Below are 23,490 nucleotides of genomic sequence, written 5' to 3' on the forward strand. Positions count from 1 at the left end.
TTCTTTTATCAACTTTACAAGTGTTCTGTCACACAGCTATTCTACTTTCAGCAACTCACTCATTTAATGCTGTTTCTGGGCTTGTGATGAGCAGTGTGCCCGGGGGCAAGGCGGAGGTGGGCTGGGGTTCAAGCTCGCAGCAGGAGGTGAGGAAGTGTGTTCCCTCTCCTCTACCAATCAAACTTAGTTATCGGCTTGGTCTCCCCCATGCTTATCACTCCCCAAGGCTCTAACAGGCACTTGGCTTTTGGCTCAAGGCTCTTGCTCCCTGTGCTGGATGTGGAACTATTAGTACAGTTTGGTGGAAAGAGACAAGATTGGGACTCAACAGATTTGGTTGGGTTTTAAAAAGCTGCTAGTTGTCAGAACCTGGGCTTCTTAAACCACTGGTGTCCTTATGCAGAAATAGAAATGACTCTAATGTCTGCCTCTGAGAAGTCCCAGCCTTTCCCTCTCCTCCACGAGGCCAGTAAGGGGCAGAGCTAGAACACCCAGTGGGTTGCATCTGCCAACCACGGGTCCTGCTGTCCTTCTCCCAGGGAGTTGTCTCTCAGGGAGAGTCTGAAGATATCCACGAGGACTGATCTGAGCCTCGCAGGCTGCCTGAGTTTTCCAGGAGCCTCAACTCCCACCTTGCTTCCAGGTATGGGGTCAGACATTCCCTGTAGCAGAGCTATGCTTTATAAGTAATTTTTTAAAGTTACAATATATAGGCTTTACTGTTTGAAAGTGAAGTGTCTCATCTGGGGTAAACATAGGGTAAAAGGATCACCAAACATCTTGGAGGAAATGATGAAAAAAAAAAGAAAAATAATTTTACATTTTCTCTCTCGTTACATTTTCCATTCACCAACTAAAATCTACTTTTTTTTTCCATGAAAGTTCACACTGGGTATGTTTCTATGAAGAGTCATTTCATGCAGCCCACACATAAGATGACACTTTATTCAGTCAATCTGTTCTTAGGAACAATGTAAAAATATATATGTGGTGAGGTTAACAATTTTCTTATTTGAACTTTGAACACCAAAGCTGACAGCCCCTCCCTCTTCAGATGTTTGAAATCCTTTATGTAAATGTTTAATTTAGATTTTTATACTAATAGAACATGTTTTATAATGTGACAAGATTTAAATATATCGGTTCCAAAATGTTTATTAAAGAAAAATAGTGTTTCTCATCATGTTTGAAAAGGTTCTGAATATTAATACAAAATTGGGTCTTACTCATGGCATAAGTCTTATACTAATTTTTTTATCTCCAAATTTCTCCTTTACCCCATTTCCCAATTTTTGCATATGTTGGTAAAAAAGCATTACCCACTTTCCATAAATGATGATACCCTCAAATTTTATTCTGACTTATAGTGTCATTTGAATTTTATTTTGATAGCTTGCTACTTATAAGAGTGGAAGGGAGACAAATATATTACCTAACATTTCAAACATTTCAATTAAGGCATCACGGAGTTATCATTCTGCATTTATATTCCTTGAATTCATATAATTTAGAAAATATATATATCTCTTATTTCTGTCTAACTTCACTCACCAAAACAGCTAATCCAAAGACAAAAATTAAATAGTTTTTTAATAGCAAGAGAACAAAACCATAGCAATATGACAGGGTGTGGACACTGTCTCACAAATACTTCTTGTGCATAAAATAAAAACCAGTTCTATGTCTGGTCTTTTATCAAGGTCTAACTTTTCCATAGTTGATTTTTTAAATCTTTTAACTGTTTGCTAAGTGATATGAATTTTTTTGGCCTGTGCATTACACAAACATGCTATCCAAAATACTTTTTCTGGCATGTATCAAAAGCCATAAAAAATATTCATTGTTGGATCCAGAAATTCCACACTTAGAAAGATATCCTAAAGAAACAATTTAAAATGTGGGCAAAGCTATAGCCAGAAAACTGCATTACTTAAAATAGTAAAAAATGAAAACAAGCTAAATACTAAGACAGGCATGATTAAGTAAATTATAGTAACCTACTTGATAGAATTCTTTTTATAGCAGTTGAGAATGATAAAAGACAATATAAAAGCAAGGAACATGATTGTTACAATTTTTATTTAAATAATTTTTACTATAAAATAGTTTTTTGTTCAATTAAAGAAATCTGAAAAAAGAAAGAGAATAGAAAAAAGAAATATTATCCAGTGGAAAAAACAGAATACACACTTGTATCTGTGATATGATTACAATTACTTTTTTTTTTTAAAGAAGCAGAGCAAAAATATTAGAATGTTGTCTTGGGTTTCTTCTTTTCTTTCTTTATCAAACTGTATCTAATATAATTTATAATGAAAAAATATATTTAAAAAATAAAGCACCACCTTCTTATAGACAAAATCTCTTGTCTGGTTTACAGAGGAGCCTCATGCCTAGTCCCATCCTGTGATTTTTTTTTTTTCTTTTTACTGTGTGTATTAAACATTGATTTTACTCTCAGTATCTCTCCCACAGCTACTCCTCAGCCAATAGCTCATGGCATTTGATACACAGGAGGCATTTCTTGTTTTAAAGATGGGTAAACTAAGTTCTGAAACAAGTTAGTTATTCATTTAACTTCCCCCAAATAATTCCATAGAATATCTAGAAATGAAAATAGATCCTTGATTCATTTTTTCCCTGACCTTTGATTTAAAAAAAAAAATCCAAGTCCCTGCAAATTGCTGTCACAAAGTTTACTTATGCAAAGTTGAACAAATTGAATCAAGACATGGGACAAGGAGGTTAAACCTAGGACACCTTCACTGGAGCATTCTTCCATTCTTGGTGCCCAGAGGATCCTGTGAAGAGTGGAAATCAAAGGACTGCTCCATGGTCTTGCAAGATTGGTAGGTACTCTGACTTTATAGATGAGAAACTGAGGCTGCGAGAGTTGAGCCAATTTGTTCAAGGTCACAGGGCTAGTAACTGGCAGAACAGAGATAGATACCACAAATGACCATCAACAAAAAGCGTAGACTCTCTCCCCTCCTGATAGCATTGCTGTGAGGATCAAATGATGCAAACATCACAGAAATGTATGCTGGAAATGGAGGCATCACCCCTCCTCAGGATCACCCATTTTTCCTATGCCTCCCACAAATAGAACAGAGATGGTAACTGTAAAGCTTTGTGAAAAAAACAAGAGACTGGTAATATCCTGTTACAATTTTCTTTTTTAAAATGTCTCAAATCTTTTGTTGTAAGGAAATTCTGATCTATGAGATGCTGCTTGAAATAAATGAGCCACTGGCCAGAACTTGGAAATGTTTGCCATATGAAGAAGGTCATTTGTTATTTGGCATCTGTAGATACATTATTATTGTTATTTAATAATAATTAGTAAATTACTGACAAAATTAGTAAATTTAACATCCTCTTTTGTGAAAACCAGTATTTATAGATAATTATGCCCCAAGCCTACATTCTGCTTATCATTATATCCAGCTCCAAAGGAATATTTGGGGGGAGGGATTCTTCCTAGATTTAAAAAAGTGTACTTTTCGGGAGGGGGGGCTTACTCTCTTCACTCTCCGTTTAGTGGTAAATGAGAGGGAGTCTGGAGTAGTGGGAAGTCAGGTTCATTCTATCATCACTTCCAGTCCTGGCCCTATGCTGCCCCTTGGTAAGTTTCTTAACCTTTCTGGGTGCCCCTCTTCTTACCTTTCTCCTCTGTCCCCCCTAAGCGTGAGAATCACTTTCCAACACTATGCACCTGATAGATAACCTGATCTCAATGGCTGAATATTTTTAATGTGTATTTATTTATTTGAATTAGTAATACATCTACATGGCTCATAACATAAAGTATGTAAAGGGGAATTCGGTGCCATTCCCCTCCCACCTGCTCCTTTCTGGGTGTCCCTGTCCCAGTCCCCAGTTTTATTTTGCAAACTCAGAGGCTGTGAAGGGCAAAAAAAAAAAGTAAAACAAAAACAAAACCCAAGATGACTAGATTTACTCTGAATGAACGGGATTTATTCTAAGGTGATTATTGGTCCCCTTCAAAGTCTCCCCATGTTTTCTGAGACTTCAAACAGCGACACTAAACTACTAACTAATCACAGCACAAGAAATTTTGACTTTGAACTTGTTAATGTGCAAAGGAAATGGTTCAGCCATTTCTCTAGAACTTGGCTGATAATAAATTTTCTATGGTCCCATTTATCATGAAAAAAATTTTGTTTGGTCTTTTTTTTTGCTGTTGCATAAGACAGAAGGAAAAAAGAAAGATGTGTTTTCTACTGCTTTAAGATTTTTATACCTTAGGCCAGAACAAAGTACACAAATAAAAACTTTAACAAAATGACCTTAATTTCCCTTCAGCTAATTCAGTATTTGTAGTCCTTCTGATTAAGATTGCTTACCTCTGCATTTATTTATAAAGAGTATGTTAAGCAAATGAACAGTGGTGTAAGGAGGACAGTCACACAATTAAGATGCGTGTATGGTCCCGCACCTGGCACATAGTAGGTGTGCAGTCATTGCTGTATAAAACATCTAAATTATTAAAGCATGCTTGAAGCACGGCAATAGTAGTCAAATATTTTCCACAAACCTTTAGATTTACAATGCAAATTAAAAATCATTTTTAAAAAGCATTCTCTAAGGACTTTTTTTGCATGACAACTTTGGATTAATCTAAAAAATAGCAAGTTATTTTGCAAGAACTGAGGAACACCACTCCCTTCTCCCGGTATCTGACACTGGAAATTTATTGTGCAGGAAGTAGTGATCAAAATCTAACTCAGTTCATTTAGGAAAGTAAGGTAATTATAACGATATCCATCCCCCTTAAGGAAAGGGTTTAGGCTTTAAGTACACACCACAGGCCACACTCTATGGATGATGACATACAGTCCAGCGTTGGAGGTCGCTGCATTTTTTTATTTATGGGTGAGGTTTTAATTTTTCCTATTCTACTACGATTAATTAGTGAATTAGTGCCATTCACTCATTTACTCCGTCCACAGACATTTGCTACGAGCCCACCAGGACACAAGGCTGTAGATCCACCCCTACCCTCATGGAACACACAATCCCAGCGAAGAATGACTTTTTAATAATCAGCAGGGTAGTGCTTTTATGGAGCTTTACCGCTCGCGTCCCGACTAGGTGCCTGGGTTGACCTCAGGCGGTGGCGGAGCCCGCGCCTGGGGTACGGCTCTCCCTGGTTTGCCCCGGCAGGGCGGGGTCAGCCGAGCAGCCGCCGTCGCTGCCCCCGCGCGCTCCCTTCCGCGCGGCCTTTAATTTCGCAGCTCCGACCACCGGAAATTAGCCGCCGGCCGAGCGGACCCGGCCCAGCGCGGGTGAGCGCTACGTGGGGAGGGCGCGCCCGCCAGCCCAGCCGGGCGCCCGCGGGACGCGCCGCCTGCGCCCTCTCGGCCGGGGGCTCGGCGCTCGCCCACCTCTTCCAAATTTAACCATTACCTAAATCCGAAGGGAAATGAGCAAACCTCTGGGATTGGGTGTCAAGGTATTTTCAGCCTTGTTGGGCGTATTTATCCCGAAGTGTTTCCACAACAAGCTATTTCGGGGCCGCGGGGCAGGTTTCGCTCTGCGGACGCCGCGGCCACTCGCCGGGCTCCAGGCCGGCGGCACCACTGGCGGGTGATTCACGGCCCCGACCCGGGGGCGGCGCAGCCCAAGCAGGCAGCGGGGTTGTGGGGGGGTGTCCCGGACCAGATGGGCGGGGAGGCTTCCTCGGAGCTGGGCGCTCCCACCCCCTGCGCTCCAGTCAATCTGTGTCCTGAATCTGTGACTTCTTCTCGCTGCGGAAGTCTCCCAGGAGCCAAGAATAGTTCATTTTCTTTCGAGTCATTTCTAGTGCCTGGGTGTTTGGGCCCTCCGGGTCTCCCCATCTCCCGCCGTCCCGCAGAGAAAAAACGGGGAGGGCCGCAGGGGAGGGCGGCTAGAAAGGCCAGGCCCCCGTCCGCCTCCTATACCCTTGCGCAAAGGGGGAGCGCGCCCGCCGCCCGACTGGGGCTTGGGGGGCAGGTCTGACAGGGCTAAGCGAGCTACTCCTTAACGCTCAGGAAGTGAAGCTTGTGGTTTTGGGGGCTGAGCTCGGAAGATTAAAAAAGGAGAGAGAGAGAGAGAGAGAGAGAGAGAGACAGCGAGACAGCGCGGTCTCTCCCGAAAGCAACTCAGTTTGAAAACTCTCGGAGCGCGATACCCGCGCCCTGACCCCGCAGGTAGGTCCGCTGCGCCTCCCCCCCTAGCGGGGGCGGACGCAGGAACTGGCGGGACACCGACACTGCGGGGGCGACCAGAGGGCGCTGCTGTTTCCCACCCTATGCCGGCCGCAGTTTGGGAACCAAAAGAGCTCTATCCTCTTGGTCCCCGCGCGACCCGCACGGAGGGGCTGGGGATCTGGCTCAGGGGGCGCACGCCAGGCGGTTTGGTGGTTCTGCAGAGGAGCGGGATCCACCGGGAAGGTAACATCTGGTGGGGAGGCGGCGGCATTTGGGCTCAGGAGGCTGCCCGCTCTGCGCCTCCAGCTCCCGCCTTCCCAGGCCCTGACCGTGAAGAGAGGCCCGGCTGGCCCGCGTGCGCCGAGGAGGCTGCCCCGCCCCCGGGCGCCAGCTGCTGCGAGAGGTCGCCTTCCCACGCGATCAGCCCTTGGTCCTACCACCCCTCTACCTATTCCACCCTCCCAGGAACGGACAGAGCCAGCCAGGATGAAAAGGAGGCGCAGGGCTGTGGCCTGAGTCGGGAGGTCGCTTCCGTGCCAGTCAGTACAGACTCAGTGGTGGCGGGGACAGCTCACCACCCCCTGCATTCCCGCCCCTGTCCCGCTCCGCGCCAACGCAGACCCAAACCGCAGCAGGGCCCTCGGGACATTTTCACCCCATTTTCCTTTTCCTCCGAGTTTTCATGGTTGTTTAAGAAATTGGTTTTGGATTTGTGGTGTCTAAGTATACAGCCGACGGAGCAGCTCACCCCGGGGCGCAGGGAAAACTGAATCGGCAGTGCTTCGCCCTATGGCAGCCGAGCACCTCGAGGCCTCCTGAAGCCCCGACCCTTAGGGGCCGGCCCGGGTACGGGCGGGCAACACCCTCAATCCTAGGGGCCTTCTGGCGTTTAGGACACGGGAAACGTCACTTGAGACTCAGCTATATGTCCCAGCTGTCTTTTCTCTCAAGCCTGTCCATTCCTCCTCCGGGGAAGGGGACACAGTGGGACGTGGGGCGAGAACTCGTGTTGATTCCGGAGCGCCAACCGGCAGACTTAGACTCTGTCCTGCATCTTGCTCTGGGAGCCGCACGGTACCTAGTCTGGCAGAATAAGTCGTGCGAAGCTCAAAGATGAGGGGTCCTTCCCGGACCCGGGATCCCCAGGGCCCTTGTTTCTGAAATAACCAAGACAACCGAGAGCTGCGGTGCCCGAAGAGCCTGCAGCTCGCACTTGAACCCGTTCCCCATCGCCTTCACCCTGAGAGAAAGGCAGATTCGTTTTCCCCAAACCTCCTAGCCCGCCAGGTCCCGCCCCCGGAGCGAGCCCCAGGAAAGGCCGTAGGCGCTGCCCCGCCTCCCCGCCGGGCTCAGGTTTCGACCCCGGGATTAGGTGAACTGATTGGGGGGTTAATGAGAGCGGCGTAGCGGGCAGCTAACTCCCTCCCAGACCCGCGCCCCGATCCCGACTCTCTAGCTGCTGCCAGAGCAGCCTGCGCTCTCCCGCGTCCTCTAAACGGTTGGTTCTCTGCGGACTCCAGCACACCGCGCGTTTCACAGCCGTAGCGCGCGAACCCGGCTCGACTTCCCCAGGGCAAGGCTTTTGGTGAGCAGAACGGAAAGTGCTTTTTCCCGGGACTTTGTTTCCGAGGTTAGGTCTCCATGGTCTGGTGTGTTTTGCGCCGACCCCTGCCTGTTCCCTCCGCACCCGCGTCTCCGGGCCAATTTATTCCCCGCGTGGGGTACAAGTGAGGGGCGATCAAGATCACCGGGAAGCGAGTTCTTCCCGGGGCCTTGATTGGTCCTCTGCCACTTGCTTCCCTACCTTCCTGCTTTCTTTCTCCGGCCTTTGCTTCCCCCAGTCCTTCTGATGCAGTTCCCCCGACCCCGCCCCTCAATCAGCCGGAGGCATCTCTCCCCTGACCCCCTTTCACTACAGTCTGTAGCCGGCTCTTGGAGGGCTTGGTTCTTTGCCTCAACTCGGTCCGCGACCGTCGACACATTCCGCTCTCCCCCGCCCTAACTTGGTCCGTGCGTCTACGCCTTTCTCCCCAGCCCAAGAGCGGATCCAGACAGGCAGTGTGTGGTCGAGTTGGGGTAACTGGCCCGTTGGGGACTTCGGCTCTCGGAGAGTTTTTACCAAAACGAGTTTTGCTAGGGAAGGGGAGGGGCCGAGGGGCGTGGGCAGGGCAGAAGGAAGAGGCCTGAGTCTGAGCCCGGGGACGGGTTTTACCGCTGAGCGGCGGCGGCTGGCTTGCGCCACCTGTCCGAGTGCCACCTGGTGAGCGCGGCGCAGCGGGGCCAAGCCCCTCCTCCCGCGGGCCTTCCTCCCTCCTCCCTGGCCCGAACTCTGTCTACTCCGCTGCCCAGTCCCGGGTCTCGGAGCGTGCTGACCCACGTTTCCACCCTGTTCTCCTCTCGCAGGTCTCCGCCTGGCTGGGGCTTACGGTGGGCTGACGGAGGCTCCAGGGACCCTTGGAGCAGAGTGGGGAGCGCGCCCGACCACCATGCCGCGTTCGTTCCTGGTTAAGAGCAAAAAGGCTCACAGTTACCACCAGCCGCGCTCCCCGGGACCCGACTATTCCCTCCGCCTGGAGAATGTACTGGCGCCAGGCGGAGCAGGTGCGGGGCGTGCGCGGGCCGGGCGGGGCCGCTCCCGGGGCCATAGACTCTGTGTCCGCCACACCATCCCCCAGGAACCGGGAAGGGCGGTCCCGAAGCCCCTTTGCTGCCTTTTTTGTTACCTACCTTTCAGGTTCCTTCCGGGCTTGTCGCCTAGGTGCCAAGGCCTCTCTGCTCCCGCCCTTGGATCCGGGAGGGTTCCGGCCGGGTCTGGGGAGAGCTGAGGGAGCCCAGGTGCCACGGTCTGGGGGTCACCGCTTCAGAACCATCGGGCCCATCCAGACCCAACCTGAGCCCCTATCCTGCCTCCTCTCCGCAGACAGCACCTCGAGCACAGGCGGGGCGAAGGCGGAGCCCCGGGGCCGTTTGTCCCCCGAGTCTCAGCTGACCGAAGCCCCCGACAGAGCCTCCACGTCCCCCGGCAGCTGTGAAGGCAGCGTCTGCGATCGGAGCTCGGAGTTTGAGGACTTCTGGAGGCCTCCGTCGCCTTCTGTGTCTCCAGGTAGGGACCCGTTGGGAGCTCTGGGGCCCGGGCGGCAGAGACCCAGCGGTGAGGAATGAACCGGAGCGGCTTTGGGCACAGAAATGCCAAATGGATGGCGGAGAGTCTTTCCGAGAGGAGGGAGCTTGTTCTTGGGCCCCGCGGGGAGGCAGCGGCTTTTCTGGGACAGGGACAGCCTGCTCGCGGGGTCGGCTGCTTGGATCCCAGGCAGTGCTGGGATCCCAGAATCCAGACCCCCGAGTCTCAAACGGAGACCTGGGCAGTCTGAGAGAAAAGTGTCGTTGCCTTTAAAAATTAAGCTCGCTGCCGCGGCGTTGGGCCTGGCGGAGCGGGGCGCCAAGCGGGAGGGACCGGTCCGGGACGAAAATCTCGGCCACCCGCTAGGTCTTCGCAGGCGCGGATTGGGGACCTATTTCATTTTTCGTTCTACCAGGTTGGCCCGGCTTTGGGGACCAGCCCGTTGGTTTCATTTCCAGCCAGCAATCGAGCTTCGCGCAAACCGACTACACGTTGGGTGGGAGCGAGTCTCGGGTTCCGGCGGTGGGGAATGGAGAGCGCAGAACAGCGGGATTCTGCCAAGGGCCGGTTATTTCCAGATTTAACTTACTAGTTTTAAAAGATACCCCCAACCCCGTCCCAAACTCAGTGCGTCGACTTGGCTAAAGAGGGTGCGTCTGGGAGCCGGCGACCCGAGGGTCCTTCTTGGTTGTGCAGGACACCGCCGCGCAAGGACTGGGCACCGCCGGAATCTCCGACGGAAACTCGAAATGCAGCTTCTCATTGAAGCGGCTAGCCTGGACTGGAGTCTGCGGTGTGTGTGAACAGATTTGTAAATCCGTATGCATTTAGGGAAAAGTATATATTGGTATTTGGTTTTAGCAAAATTCGCATGGGTCGGGGTGCAGAAGGCCGTGAATTCGGAAAGCTGTTTGTCTGGCAGGTGGTGACTAAACCTTACATTGTAAATCATTCCTCTAAGAAATTCGTGGGAATTTTTTTTTCCCTCTGTCAAATGATGACAGGACTGGGAATAGGGAGTATTTAGCAAGCCCGAGCCCCCTTCCCACTGGCCCTGCATTGGGTATTTAATAACTTTGAGAAATGTTAACGCCTTCCCGTTTTTTTATTTTTGTTTCTTCCCAGACAGATATGTCTCGGATAGGCCGGGCCGCATTTTATTGGTCCTCACTGCCTCCCTCCTTCCCGACTCCGGGAAAGAAAAAGGACGGAGTAGGAACACGTAGGGGCCGGGAGAGCGCCGGGGCTGGGCCCTCTGCCCACAGGCTCCGTCCAGGGCCGGAACGGCCGCCGCTTTCTCCTCCCGCGCAGCTCCGCTCTGCTCGGAGCATTTTTGAAGCGTGGCGCGTCTTTCTCTATGGGGCCGCCAGATGTGCTGGTCCAGCCAGAAAAGTTTCTGTGTGCTGCCTTGTCGCCTCCACTGTCCTCGAGGCCCCAAGGACCCGGCCGGCGTTTGAACCTGGGGGCTTCCCTGGCACGCAGCGAGAGGCCTGGCGCACCGAGTGCTGCACAAGGGCTGGGTGCCTGGCACTTCGCAGACACACCGACTGGCCGACACCGCCGGGTCTCAGGCCTGACCTAACCGGACGCCCTCTTGTTCCTCCACAGCCTCGGAGAAGTCGGTGTGTCCCTCGCTGGACGAAGTTCAGCCCTTCCCCCTGCCCTTCAAGCCGTACTCGTGGAGCGGTCTGGCGGGTTCCGACCTGCGGCACCTGGTGCAGAGCTACAGGCCGTGCGCGGCCCTGGAGCGCGGCGCCGGCCTGGGCCTCTTCTGCGAGCGCGCCCCGGAGCCAGGCCACCCCGCGGCGCTGTACGGCCGGGACCGGGCTGCTGGCGGCGCGGGGGCCGGGGCACCCGGGGGAGGCAGCGCAGGAGGCGGAGCTGCCGGCGGCGCGGGCCTGGGGCTCTACCGCGACTTTGGGCCCGCGGCGGCAGGACTGTACGAGAGGCCGGCGACCGGCGGACTGTACCCGGAGAGCGGCCACGGGCTGCACGGCGACAAGGGCACCGGCGTCAAGGTGGAGTCAGAGCTGCTGTGCACCCGCCTGCTAATGGGCGGCGGCGCCTACAAGTGCATCAAGTGCAGCAAGGTGAGGCTCCCTCGCGCCTGGCTTTAGCGGTCCCGCGCCCCCGCCCCCGGCCCGCGCCCAGCCAGCGTCCGCGCCCCTCGGCCCCTCTCAGCGGCCCTCTCCCCGGCCCCACCCGCCTCAGGTGTTCTCCACACCGCACGGGCTCGAGGTGCACGTGCGCAGGTCCCACAGCGGCACGAGACCCTTTGCGTGCGAGATATGCGGCAAGACCTTCGGGCACGCGGTGAGCCTGGAGCAGCACAAAGCCGTGCACTCGCAGGTAAGCGCGGGACGCACGGCCGCGCGCCGCCCTGCTCAGGTTTTCGCGTTCCGGCATCTTCTGCTTCTTTGTGCAGCACCGACCGCTCTCCGCCTGGCACCTTTCTCCTTGGACTTGCCCCGACTGCCCCCAGTCTCCTCTGCCACGTCCCCTTGCTCAGACGTAGGCGTGCAGGGAAAGGTGCGTGGTTGCCGGCTCAGGGCTCGAGGCAGCCCTGGAGTTTGGTGTCACATCATTGTGAGACTCCAGAATGTGATCCCCATCATTACTTTGGGTTTGAGAAGGGCTTGTATGCACTCTTGCAGCGGATATGTCAGATTTATTAGCGCTGTTTCTTGGCCTCTTTCTTTTCACCAAATGGCCGTCACTTAATCTGCATTGACCCCTCCTGACTGAAGAAGAGGAATCTCAGCTCATTTAGAGCATCCAGTATTTGTCCCTCTGTTCTTTCAGTTATTCACTTATAAATATTTGTTGCTCAACTTCCAGGTGCTAGGTACATGAGAATCCAGTAACACACCAGGTCCCTGACAGGATACCCTCACAGAGATTACAGTTTAGCTGAGAGATAGAGGCTACGTAGATAAGCAAATAAGTTCACAAGTAACTATGACAGAAGAATGCTTACTTACAGAGACCTATTTACTAAAAAGAGTATTCTCCCGTCTCCTTCAACATCCACACTGGCTGGGGGGAGGGGGGAGGAGCCTCTCAAGTGACTGAGGTCTAAGCCTTCTGTTGAGGAGGGTGGAGAAGTGTTTGTAAATTGGTGTCAAAAAAGCAGGGTGGGGATACGTTTTGGCCAAGGGGTGTGGAAGTTTGTGGCTGAAAAGTGTTTGGGCTGAAAAAGTGTTAAAGGGGTAGAGGATATGGGTGGGAAGGGTGGAGGTTGGAAATAAATGGGAGGAGAGAGGATAATAGGGCAGGCTATGGGGAAGGGGAGTCTGAAGGAAGGGAGAGCCCTAGCTTTGGGGATTTTAGTGTCAGGTTGGTGGTGAGGAGAATGGCAGCCTAGACCATTGCAATAGTAATCACCTCTTTCTCTCTGCAGGAACGGAGCTTTGACTGTAAGATCTGTGGCAAGAGCTTCAAGAGGTCATCTACACTGTCCACACACCTGCTCATCCACTCAGACACCCGGCCCTACCCCTGTCAGTACTGTGGCAAGAGGTTCCACCAGAAATCAGACATGAAGAAACACACCTTCATCCACACTGGTGAGCAGAAGGCCCTTGGCTTGTGGGAAACACCTGTTGAGGGGTGGAAAGGGGGGGTGGAGGTCATTGTTTTTCTCCCTGAGGCCAACATCATTCACCTTCTTTGTGATATTCTTGCCCCAGAATGAGTGGTGGAAATGGCCTTCCAGATGGAGTTAATCACGGCATGTGTGTTAAAAAAAACAAAACAAGAGGCACAGATTCTCTTAGGTTCATTTACATACGTGGTTCTCCCCAGAGAGGCTTTGACTGGGGGTTATATCTGAAGAACGACTCAGCAGGTCAGCTGCAAGTTTTCTATCCTTGCAAAGAATATTTTCCTCTAGTTTAGCAGCTGCTCCAACTGCTGCCTGCTCTAGGTGAAATGTGAAGCTCCAGGGTCCTCTCAGAGTGTTGCTCTAAATGTTTACCTAGAGATTGAGACTGTCTCTAGGGCTCTCACCCAGCCTTTTGGGGGAGGGTCTTATGTGTGACCTCTTGGCTGCATTTTTAGGAGTCTGACAGCTTATTCTGACAGAGCAAGGGAAAAAATGGTAACTATTACTAGGCTTTTTCTGCTAAGCGCTTTTAAAATGCATTATCTCATTTTATGCTCACAACAACTCAGGGAGGTAAAGACTACTCCTTATCCCCATTTTAGAGATGAGGAAAGTGAGGCACCCACCCAGGGTCATATTGCTAGCAAGTGGCAAAGCCAGGACTTGAATTCAGGTCTGTCTGCTCTCAAATGTCTATCCTGTTGACCAGTGTTTATTATATTCTATTTTCAAAGCCAAGGGGATTGGTGGATACAGAAAGCTTCTATTCACTTATTGCCCTTTTCAAAATATCAGCCAGTTTGTCATAACAATGATAAGCCTTTACCCATTATGATGCTTTATAATGTACAAAGTGCTTTCAAATCTGTCTCTTCATTTGATTCTTACTGCCGTCCCATATAGTAGAGGGAGCTGCTCTTACCATCCTGAAACTCAGAGAGATGGAATGATTTACCAAAGGTCAGACTGAGAGTAAATCATAGGGCTGTGGAATGCTCTGGCTTCCAATCCTGAACTCTTTCTCTAATATTTTGATTGTGTGTAGGTGGCAGGTTTAATGCCAGGAGCACTCTCTTAATAGTCAACAAGACATTTACACAAGATCCAGAATTTTATTTTATTTTAGAAGAGGAATACTGACTTAAAACAAATTGCAGTGTGTTCCAAACAATCACCGTTGATGTTTACAAATATGCTTGGGCAGAGTAGATGCCCCCGTCAGAAAACCTAGAAAAATATCCTACTTTAATCATGCTCTCTTGCCTGAAATTTCCATGCAACTCGCTCCTTTTGAGTAAAGGTATTCAAGACGCTCACCAAAATGCAACTAGGATCTTGACTGAATGAAACATTAAGCCCTTATCAAACATTTACATTATAGCTAGAATTCGTTTCTCAGATTTATTTGACCCTAAGGGATAGGATAAGTTTTGATGATTGGTTCCTTATCAAGGAGACCTGAAGCACAAAGATAGAAAGGGGTACAGCAAGAGGAACAGAGGGTTCCTCAAAAACAGACTTCATCTATTTTGCATTTTTTCCAAGGCCGAACCCCGACTATAATGCCATGCTGAGGCTATTTGGAAAATCATGCTACTTTCCCAAATGTTAAACAGCATATGAATTGGGGGGGAAAGAAACCCTTTTCTGTTACTTATTTAAAGGTACTTTATTTTATTTATTTATATTTTTGGCTGCGTTGGGTCTTCGTTGCTGTGGACGGGCTTTCTCTAGTTGCAACGAGCAGAGGCTGCTCTTCGTAGCGGTGTGTGGGCTTCTCATTGCGGTGGCTTCTCTTGTTGCGGAGCGCGGGCTCTAGGCGCCCGGGCTTCAGGAGTTGTGGCTCGCGGGCTCTGGAGCGCAGGCTCAGTAGTTGTGGCGCACGGGCTTAGTTGCTCCGCGGCATGTGGGATCTTCCCGGACCAGGGCTTGAACCCGTGTCCCCTGCATTGGCAGGTGGATTCTTAACCACTGTGCCACCAGGGAAGCCTATCTGCTATTTATTAATCTATGGTGAAGAGTTGCTGGTATATAAAGAATCCTGTGATTAACCTCGTAAAAAGAGAGTAAAATCAAGATAGAAAAGGATCAGCTGCCTTAAGAAATACTTTGTGACCCAGATGTGGATTTTTTTAAAATAAGACTTCTAGAAATGCCCATGCTTTCAAATACATCCTGTTGTCCTCCAAGAGCAAGAAAGAAGACAGGCTCACTGGTCCATACAAACCAACACCCACTTGGAAACTCAGATTTGAAAACTTCCTCTCAATTAGAGCAGAGTCACGTGGTTTGAAAGACAGCACCCCGGCCCCTTGCGCTGAACATCTGCTGTGGGAGCTCTCTACTTCTGAAGCCCAGGGAGTCCTCCCAGGGCGGATTCAGCTGCGTGTCTGGGGAGGGCACGTGGCCTTTGTTGTTTCCGTTTAGCAGGAAACGGTTTGAGGCCTCTGGCTGGGAACCCCCACCCGGAGAGTCTCCCTTTCACCTGGTGCACCCCTGGCTTCCCGGGACTTGCACTGCCACACACGGCACCCTCCAAGCTGCTCAGAGGCCCTAGACTGTGGTGCAGCCAGCCGCTGCCAAGAGCTTGCGGGTCACAGTGAGTCCCCTCTAGCTCTATCATAGACTCATGCTTCCTCCCCTCCCCCTTCCATCTCTGTAGGTGAGAAGCCCCACAAGTGCCAGGTGTGTGGCAAGGCATTCAGCCAGAGCTCCAACCTCATCACCCACAGCCGCAAGCACACAGGCTTCAAGCCCTTCGGCTGCGACCTGTGTGGAAAGGGCTTCCAGAGGAAGGTGGACCTCAGGCGGCACCGGGAGACACAGCATGGGCTCAAGTGAGCGCCTCGGCCGGCTGCAGGCGCAGTTACGCAGGCAACACTACGGAGGGCAGCCTCCCCACTTGCCACCAGCCACTTCCGCAGATCCCACCAGGGTGATCCCCCTTCCCTTTTCTCCCTGGAGCCGCCAGAGGGGATAAGTTACCTTTTGAAATTTCAGCCTGGAGTGGGAACCGAATGACTGCCTGGGTATGGGACTCACCCAATAGGCTCCTCTACATCTGAAGACTCCAAGTGGAGAGGCAATCAGATAAAATACCGGGCCTCACAGTCCTTCCTATTCCCAGCCCTGTTCCACAGATAGGAAGGTCCTTCAGGTTTCCTCCCTCCTCCTCCTGACCTACCCCAGATACTTGTGTGGAATAGGAGGAATCATCATTTACAAGGTAAACATATCAATGTTTTTATCTGGAATGAAGAATGAGTGTTATTTTATTGTTTTCCTTCTGGGGCGTTTTTTGACCCCTTTTTTGTTGGGTGCTGCCTATAAAGGTTGGAGGAATCGTTTCTTCCACTTGGAGACTGGTTCAGAAACTGATTTGGGAAAGGAATTTCATACTTTTGAAATTACAAGATACACTGTGGATCCTGCCCCAAGAAGGAGCAGAAGAAAAGTCGGCTTGGTGAGAAGAGATTAGATGTCCTCCCTCCAGGAGGCCTGTGAAGACTTCTTCAGAAGAGGTGGAAGCACAGAGCAATGCCTTTGGACAAGATTGTCATCCATTTATTCAGCAAATGTCTATTGACCACCAGTTACCATGGTTTCAGGCCCTATGCTAGGTACTGGGGAGCCGGAAAGTAAAGTCTCTGTCTGCCTCTGCTCCGCAGCTCCAAGTAGCTGGGTCTATGCTCCCTCCCCCCACAAAGGAATTCTGAGAAGGTAAAACAGAATCTTGAAACTTCCCTTCTGACTGTTTGGATTTTATCAAACGTAAATGAAAAATAGCTGAACAGATACTTCAAAGATTTTTGTGTATATTCCGTTTTTTTATTGTTAAGCTGATATTTTTAAGATGTCTAAGCTAGCAGGCACGTGAAGGCTCTGTCTTCAACTCTTTGAACCCTCCATGCGTACCACAGAGGAAAAAAAAAGTGGTGTTTTTACTATGATGAAGTTTGTAAATGTTTTTAGATCTTCTGGAGTGCATTATGTTTGTTAATACATATTTATTAGAGTGGTGTTTTAAGTTAATAAAGTGTTAAGACTCTTACATATTGCTTTTCATTTAGGTAGGGAATTTGGGAAAGAACCTTGTTTTGGTCTCTAGGGGCAGTTGGCACTGAAGGAAACTGGAGCAGAGTATAAAAGTATAGCAGACAAGCCAACATCCAGAAGAGAGTAAAATCCAATTGCTCTGGTTTTCATGAGCTTCTTTCTTTTCTTCTGTGCCTGAGCTCCTTCTTTCTTAGCAGAAGAACTAGGGATACAAAAGTAAGTTCCTACCTTGCCGAGTCTCTGATGTCCTACATGTATATGGGCTTTTTATTCTGAGAGGTTCAGGTTTTTTGTTTTTGTTTTTAAACAGGCCAGAAGGCTCCCAGATGAATAAAGGCGTTACGAGCCTTAGGTCTAGAGACTGAGTCTTAGTCACGACTCTGTCACCAACATACCATGTGACTTGGGCAAATCCTTTGACCTTCCCGATACTGGTTTCCTTCACCATAAAATGAAGATATGGCTCTATCATCACAATCCAAACCTGACTACTTTGATTCTCTGGAGACAGAGGGGAAAGAAAATATCTGAGACTGATTAGCTGCCTCACCTAAGGCAAGTTATAAATCTGAAGACTGATGAGGGGCAATAAAATTGGCATCTGGGTTATTTCTGGCTCTATCCCACCTTTGGGAATAAATCAGTCCTTTAAAAGAATGAAACCAGAATAAGGTCCTGGCCTAAATCCCAACTACCTGTACTCTTTCTAATACCCAGCCAAGGTATTGCACTGCCCATGGTGACCATCAGCAGCTTGTCCATTTCTGTTCAAATCAATTTCACCCATATTGATTGAGCGCCGAGTATGTGCCTGGCACTGTTCTAGGTGCTAGGGATACAGCAGTGAACACAGTGTCCTGTGGAGCTTTATATATTTGGTCACTGCTGAATCTTCAGCTCCCAGAACAATGCCTGGCACACAGTAGGAGATCAATAAATATTTGCTGAGGTGGTAAGTGAATAAGCAGAGAAAATAAACTCCTGCTTCATCCTGGCTGGCTCTGCTCTCTGCAGCACAGAGGGAAGAGAGATTGCTTGAGGGCCAAGGAAGCAAATAGAACACATAGGACTCTCCCTGGCTTTGAGCATGCTTTTCTCCGGTCTCTCCAAATCTCGGTGTTTGGCTATCCTCACTTGGTTTTCAACACCATGTCTTTACATGTTAATTTACTCTCATTCAAAATTGAAATTTGTTCACTCTATAAGGCAGTTTAAGATAATTTTCCAGAACTGTTGGGTGAACAGTTGCAGCATCCAGGAAGCTCTTTCTAGTGTCCTGGGAAACAAAGTTCCCAGTGAATAAAGATCACAAAACAACCTTCTCACAGGATTCACTGTGCACATTGGTTGATTATTTCCAACTTGGTTTGAAAAGTAAAGAAGTTACATTGGGGGGTAAGTAGAACTGATTGAAATCTAGTTGGCTGCCCTGTACTGCTCTACCCTTGTGACTTTTAGAACTTTGGTCCATTTTCATAATTCCTATTTATGCTATAAATGTGGAATTTTAATTTTGATGTTAATAGTGTGCTTTTTTTGGAAAAAAAATATCCTGATATCCTCAGTTCAGAATCAAAACAAATTACTGCGCCTGTTACCGTGTGAAATTTGAAGATTGCAAATATCTCTCTTAATGTTATTACTTGACTCCATTAAAAATACATGTGAATATTCCATGTCACATTATTCATGAGGCAGGCCCTATGCCTTTTGTCCACTGGAGTAACAGTAGAAAGGGTAACAAGAGACACCAGAGCACACCTTTGTTTCTTTCACTAAATTTTTAATAACACCTCCAGCTAGCCAGTTGGTGAAGCTCAGCTCTTGCATAAAAGTGGAAAAGCACAGCTATCTCAGAGAAGACCAACTCTTTCAGTAGCTAATTTGAGTTTGCGTTCATCTACACCACAGATGATTAAATTACCTATCAAGTGTGCCGAGCTATCAGGATTCAGGCCACGTAAAAGGTGAAATTCATCTGATTGATTTGAGACACGAATGGAACAATTGAGCTTTAAAAGCCCCGCCTTAATTAAAGGCATAGCAAAGTATCACTGGGTGAGTTCTTGAGTGCCATTGCCCTTGAAAATTGGGTGTCGATAGTGATTTTTTTTGTTCTATTGAAGTGTCGATAGTGATTTGACCTGTGTCATTTTGTTGTGTGCCTGCTTGTTTAACCTGATCATTTAACAGAAAGAAATGAATTGAGAGGAAGGCCGAAAAGGACTTGACTACTTTTTACTGTGCATTTCTAGAGCACTATTTAAATCTCTGCTGCTATATGATTTCTAAAGTAACAACTTTTCAGGAAGTACATAATACACTTGTTCCTTAACGTTTATTCAACATTTCATTCATTGAGTCAATTTTTTTTTTAAAAAGGTATTTCATCCCAAACCCTTCTAGCTTCCAAGCTTATGTTAATTTTTTAGTGCTCATTTCGAGTCTACCCACGTGTGTGTATGTTTATGTATTTTTTACCCTGCTATCAATTTATGTCTAGATAGCTCTTATTTATTGATCGATAGTGTGGACACATGTTTGCTTAAAATGGAAATATTTATGTTTCACAATGAGAATTTTGACCATTTTATGGTTAAATTTTATTGAAATCTTAGTAGTTATTAGGGATTTTATCATCCATTACGATGAAGTCTATTCTGAAGTTTTATTTTAAAGTTATTCACTTTTTAACTGAAACATATCAAGCATATGGGAAATTAAAAAAACTAATACAATAAACATCAGTTTACCCATTGTTCTGCCATATTTACTTCAGACTTTATTTTTAAAATAAAATATTACAGACATGGTTGACTAACTTCTGGAATATGTTTATCCCTTTCCTGTCTCATCAGAGGCATCCACTATACCAAAACTGGCACACTATCATCACCGTGAATATTTTTATACCTTTACTTATACATATTCTCATAAACAACATGTAATACTGTTTAGCATATTTTAACTTAATATAAATGGTGTCATAGTGTATATATCCTTCTGCACCTTGCTTTTTTTCCCTCAATACTTTGTTTTTTGAGATTTATCCACGTTGGTACATGCAGTTTTGTTCAGTTATTTTAACTGCTGCATATAGAATTCATTGTATGAATACTTGGTGACTAATTATGTATTCTCCTGTTGGGAGAGTTTTGGATATTTCCAGTTTTTGTTGTCACAAACAATTCTGATGCAAGCAACCTTTTACATATCTCTGTGAAAGAGATTCTTCAGGGTATGTTCTTGGGAATGGGAATGCTGGATATTACCAAATTGCTCTCCAAAGTTGTACCAATTTACATTCCCATCAATAGTATGAGAGAATTCCTGTTGCTCCACATCTTACCAACACTTGGTATTGTCAGACTTTAAAAATGTTTGCCAATCAGGTGGATGTAAAATGTTAATGTAATTTGCATTTCCTGATTCCTAGTGAGGTTGAGAATCTTTTCAGAAGTTTATTGGCCTGACAGGTTTCCTTTTCTGTGAAATGCCTATTCATGTACTTTGCCCATTTTTTTGATTGGGTTTCTTGCTTTTTATCAATGAATTTTTCTATTGGGTTTCTTGCTTTTTATCAATGAATTTTTCTGTGTTCTCACTACTCACTGTTTTGTTAGTTAAATATGTTGCACACATCTCCCAGTCTGTAGCTTGCCTTTTCATTTTGGTTGAAGAGGATTTGTTTGTTTTTGTGTTAATGTATTAAAATATATTTGTCTTTTCCCTAATGGTTTATGCTTTTTATGTCTGAATTAAGAAACCCTTCCCTAATTGGTGATCATAAGCTTATCCCCTATACTTTCTTCTAAAAGCATTAAAATGCTTACTTATAACATTAGCTTTTTTTTTTTTTTTTCAATTGGCTGAGTTGGGTCTTTGTTGCTGCGCGCGGGCTTTCGCTAGTTGCCGCGAGTGGGGGCTACTCTTCTTTGAGTGCGCAGGCTTCTCAGTGCGGTGGCTTCTCTTGTTGCGGAACACGGGCTCTAGGCGTGCGGGCTTCCGCAGTTGTGGCTCGCGGGCTGTAGAGTGCAGGCTCAGTAGTTGTGGTACATGGGCTTAGTTGCTTCGCGACATGTGGGATCTTCCTGGACCAGGGCTCGAAGCCGTGTCCCCTGCATTGGCAGGCGGATTCTTAACCGCTGCCCCCGCTTTTTTTTTTTTAATTTATTTATTTTATTTTATTTATTTTATTTTTGGCTGCATTGTGTCTCCCTTGCTCTGCACAGGATTTTCTCTGGTTGCGGTGAGTGGGGGGTTACTGTTTGTGGTGGGAAGCCCAACATTAGCTTTTTAATCCATTTATATGTGTATGATATGAAATAGGATCTAATTAAACATTTTTTTCCTACATGGATAACCAATTACTCCAACATTATTTATAGCAAATTACATCCTTTTCCCTCTGATTATTATTATTATTTTTTTTTTTCTGTACGAGGACCTCTCACTGTTGTGGCCTCTCCCGTTGCAGAGCACAGGCTCCGGACGCACAGGCTCAGCGGCCATGGCTCACGGGCCCAGCCGCTCCGCGGCATGTGGGATCCTCCTGGACCAGGGGAAGAACCCGTGTCCCCTGCAGCAGCAGGCGGACTCTCAACCACTGCGCCACCAGGGAAGCCCCTCCCTCTGATTTTAATGCCATTTTGCCATCATATGTCAAGTTTCTATTTCTGTATAGTTCTGCTTCTGGGCTTCCTGATCTGTTCCATTGGTCATTTTGTCGATCTCTAAGCCAAAGCTGTAGTGTCTCAATTAAACTTGTAATAAACTCTTAGTAGCTGGTAGGGAAGGCTTTCCTTTGACCTATTTCGTCCTCTTCAGGAATATCTTGGCTACCCTTGGTCCTTTGCTCTTGCTTGTGAAAAACTCTGTTGGAATTTTTATTTGTACTGCACTTATTATTTAATTGGGATGAACTGAAATCATTTTGATATTGATTCTTCCCATCCATCAATATGGTATATTGCTCATTTATTAAGGTCTTCTGTTATGTCTTTCAATAACACTTTATAATTTGGGGCATAATTTTCTGTCTTTTTTTTTGTTCACTGCTCTCATAGTTCTTTTTTTAAAATCGCATTTTCTGGACTTCCCTGGTGGCGCAGTGGTTGAGAGTCTGCCTGCCGATGCAGGAGACACAGGTTCGTACCCCGGTCCGGGAAGATCCCACATGCCGCGGAGCAGCTAGGCCCGTGAGCCATGGCCGCTGAGCCTGCGCGTTCGGAGCCTGTGCTCCGCAACGGGAGAGGCCACAACAGTGAGAGGCCCGCGTACCGCCACAAAAAAAAAAAAAAAAAAAATTGCATTTTCTAACTGCCTGCTGCTGGTGTATGGGAGCAAAATTATTATTTTTGTATGTTGATCTTGTATTTTGCACCTTTGCTGAAACTTCAGTTTGTTGCAGATTATTTTAGATTTTCAGTGTAAGGTAATCATAAAATATGCAAATGAATAGTGGTCTTTCTAATGTACTCTTCTTACTGCGGTAGCTAACACTGTATTAAATAGGGGCAGAATAGTAGGCATCCTTGTCTTATTCCTAATTTCCAGGGAAATGCTTTTCATTTTTCACATTTTAGTATGATTTGGGGGGTAGGTTTTGGTAGATAACTTGAAATATCAGGTTAAGAATTTCTATTACTATTTGATAAGAATTTCTGTTTGTGTTCATGAGTATTTAATTTTATTGTATGATTTTTAGGCATCTGTTGAGAAATGTGTGTTATTTAGTTTCTAAATCTTATGGCTCTTGTTCTTTAACTTGTCAATGTGGAAATGACTTTCTGGGTTTTCTAATGGTAAATTGTCCTTGCATTGCCGGGGGGAACAAACCCCAACTTGGTCATTTTAAAAAACTACATTGCTGATTTGGTTTGCTGAACTTTACGGAGGATTTTTGCGTTTATGCTTATTAGTGAAATTGGCTTATAATCTTTCTTTTTTATACTGTCCATATGTAGTTTTGATATCAAGGGTGAACTTCTCTCAGAATGAATAGGGTAGCATTTCCTCTTTTTCTGTTTTCTGGAACAATTTGTGAAAGATTGAGATTAGGTGTTCTTTGAGTATTTGATAGAACTCGTCTGGGCCTTTTTTTTTTTTTTTTGGAAAGGGAAGGGGAGGGTATACTTTAAGGTTTAGTGACTGTAAGTCTATTTAGTTTTTCACTTTCTTCCTAAATCGAATGTAATAGATTATATATTTCAGGAGGTGTTTTGTTTCTTCTAAGTTTTCAAATTAATTGTCACAGTATTTAAAAATCATTATGAAATACTATGAAAAATCATAGTATTCTCTGATTTTAAAAAAAATCCCTACTGTACCTATAATTACATTCAGTATTTCATTGTAATATTGTTACTTGTGCCTTTATTTTTTTCTTGATCAATTTTGCCAAAGGTCTCTATTTTATTAGTTTTTGCAGCATGTTTTCATTTATTTCTACATCTTAGCTAAAAAGATTTCTTACTTGACAGATGTATTATTTAGAAGTGCATTTAAAATTTCTA

General features: G+C 47.0%; 1 protein-coding gene across 1 annotated transcript; it reads left to right on the forward strand.

The window, feature by feature from the left end:
• Positions 1-8,412: 8,412 nt before the first annotated feature.
• GFI1 (growth factor independent 1 transcriptional repressor) lies at positions 8,413-15,760 on the forward strand (the record flags this gene model as incomplete). Its single annotated transcript, XM_082667135.1, has 7 exons — positions 8,413-8,454; positions 8,598-8,795; positions 9,115-9,297; positions 10,924-11,405; positions 11,527-11,664; positions 12,716-12,881; positions 15,582-15,760. Exons 2-7 carry the CDS (start codon positions 8,681-8,683, stop codon positions 15,758-15,760), a joined length of 1,263 nt encoding a protein of 420 aa, XP_082523261.1. The 5' UTR covers positions 8,413-8,454; positions 8,598-8,680.
• Between the last annotated feature and the right edge of the window lie 7,730 nt (positions 15,761-23,490).

Source organism: Grampus griseus, assembly GCF_964374135.1.
Source record: "Grampus griseus genome assembly, chromosome: 1".
NCBI lineage: Eukaryota > Metazoa > Chordata > Mammalia > Artiodactyla > Delphinidae > Grampus > Grampus griseus.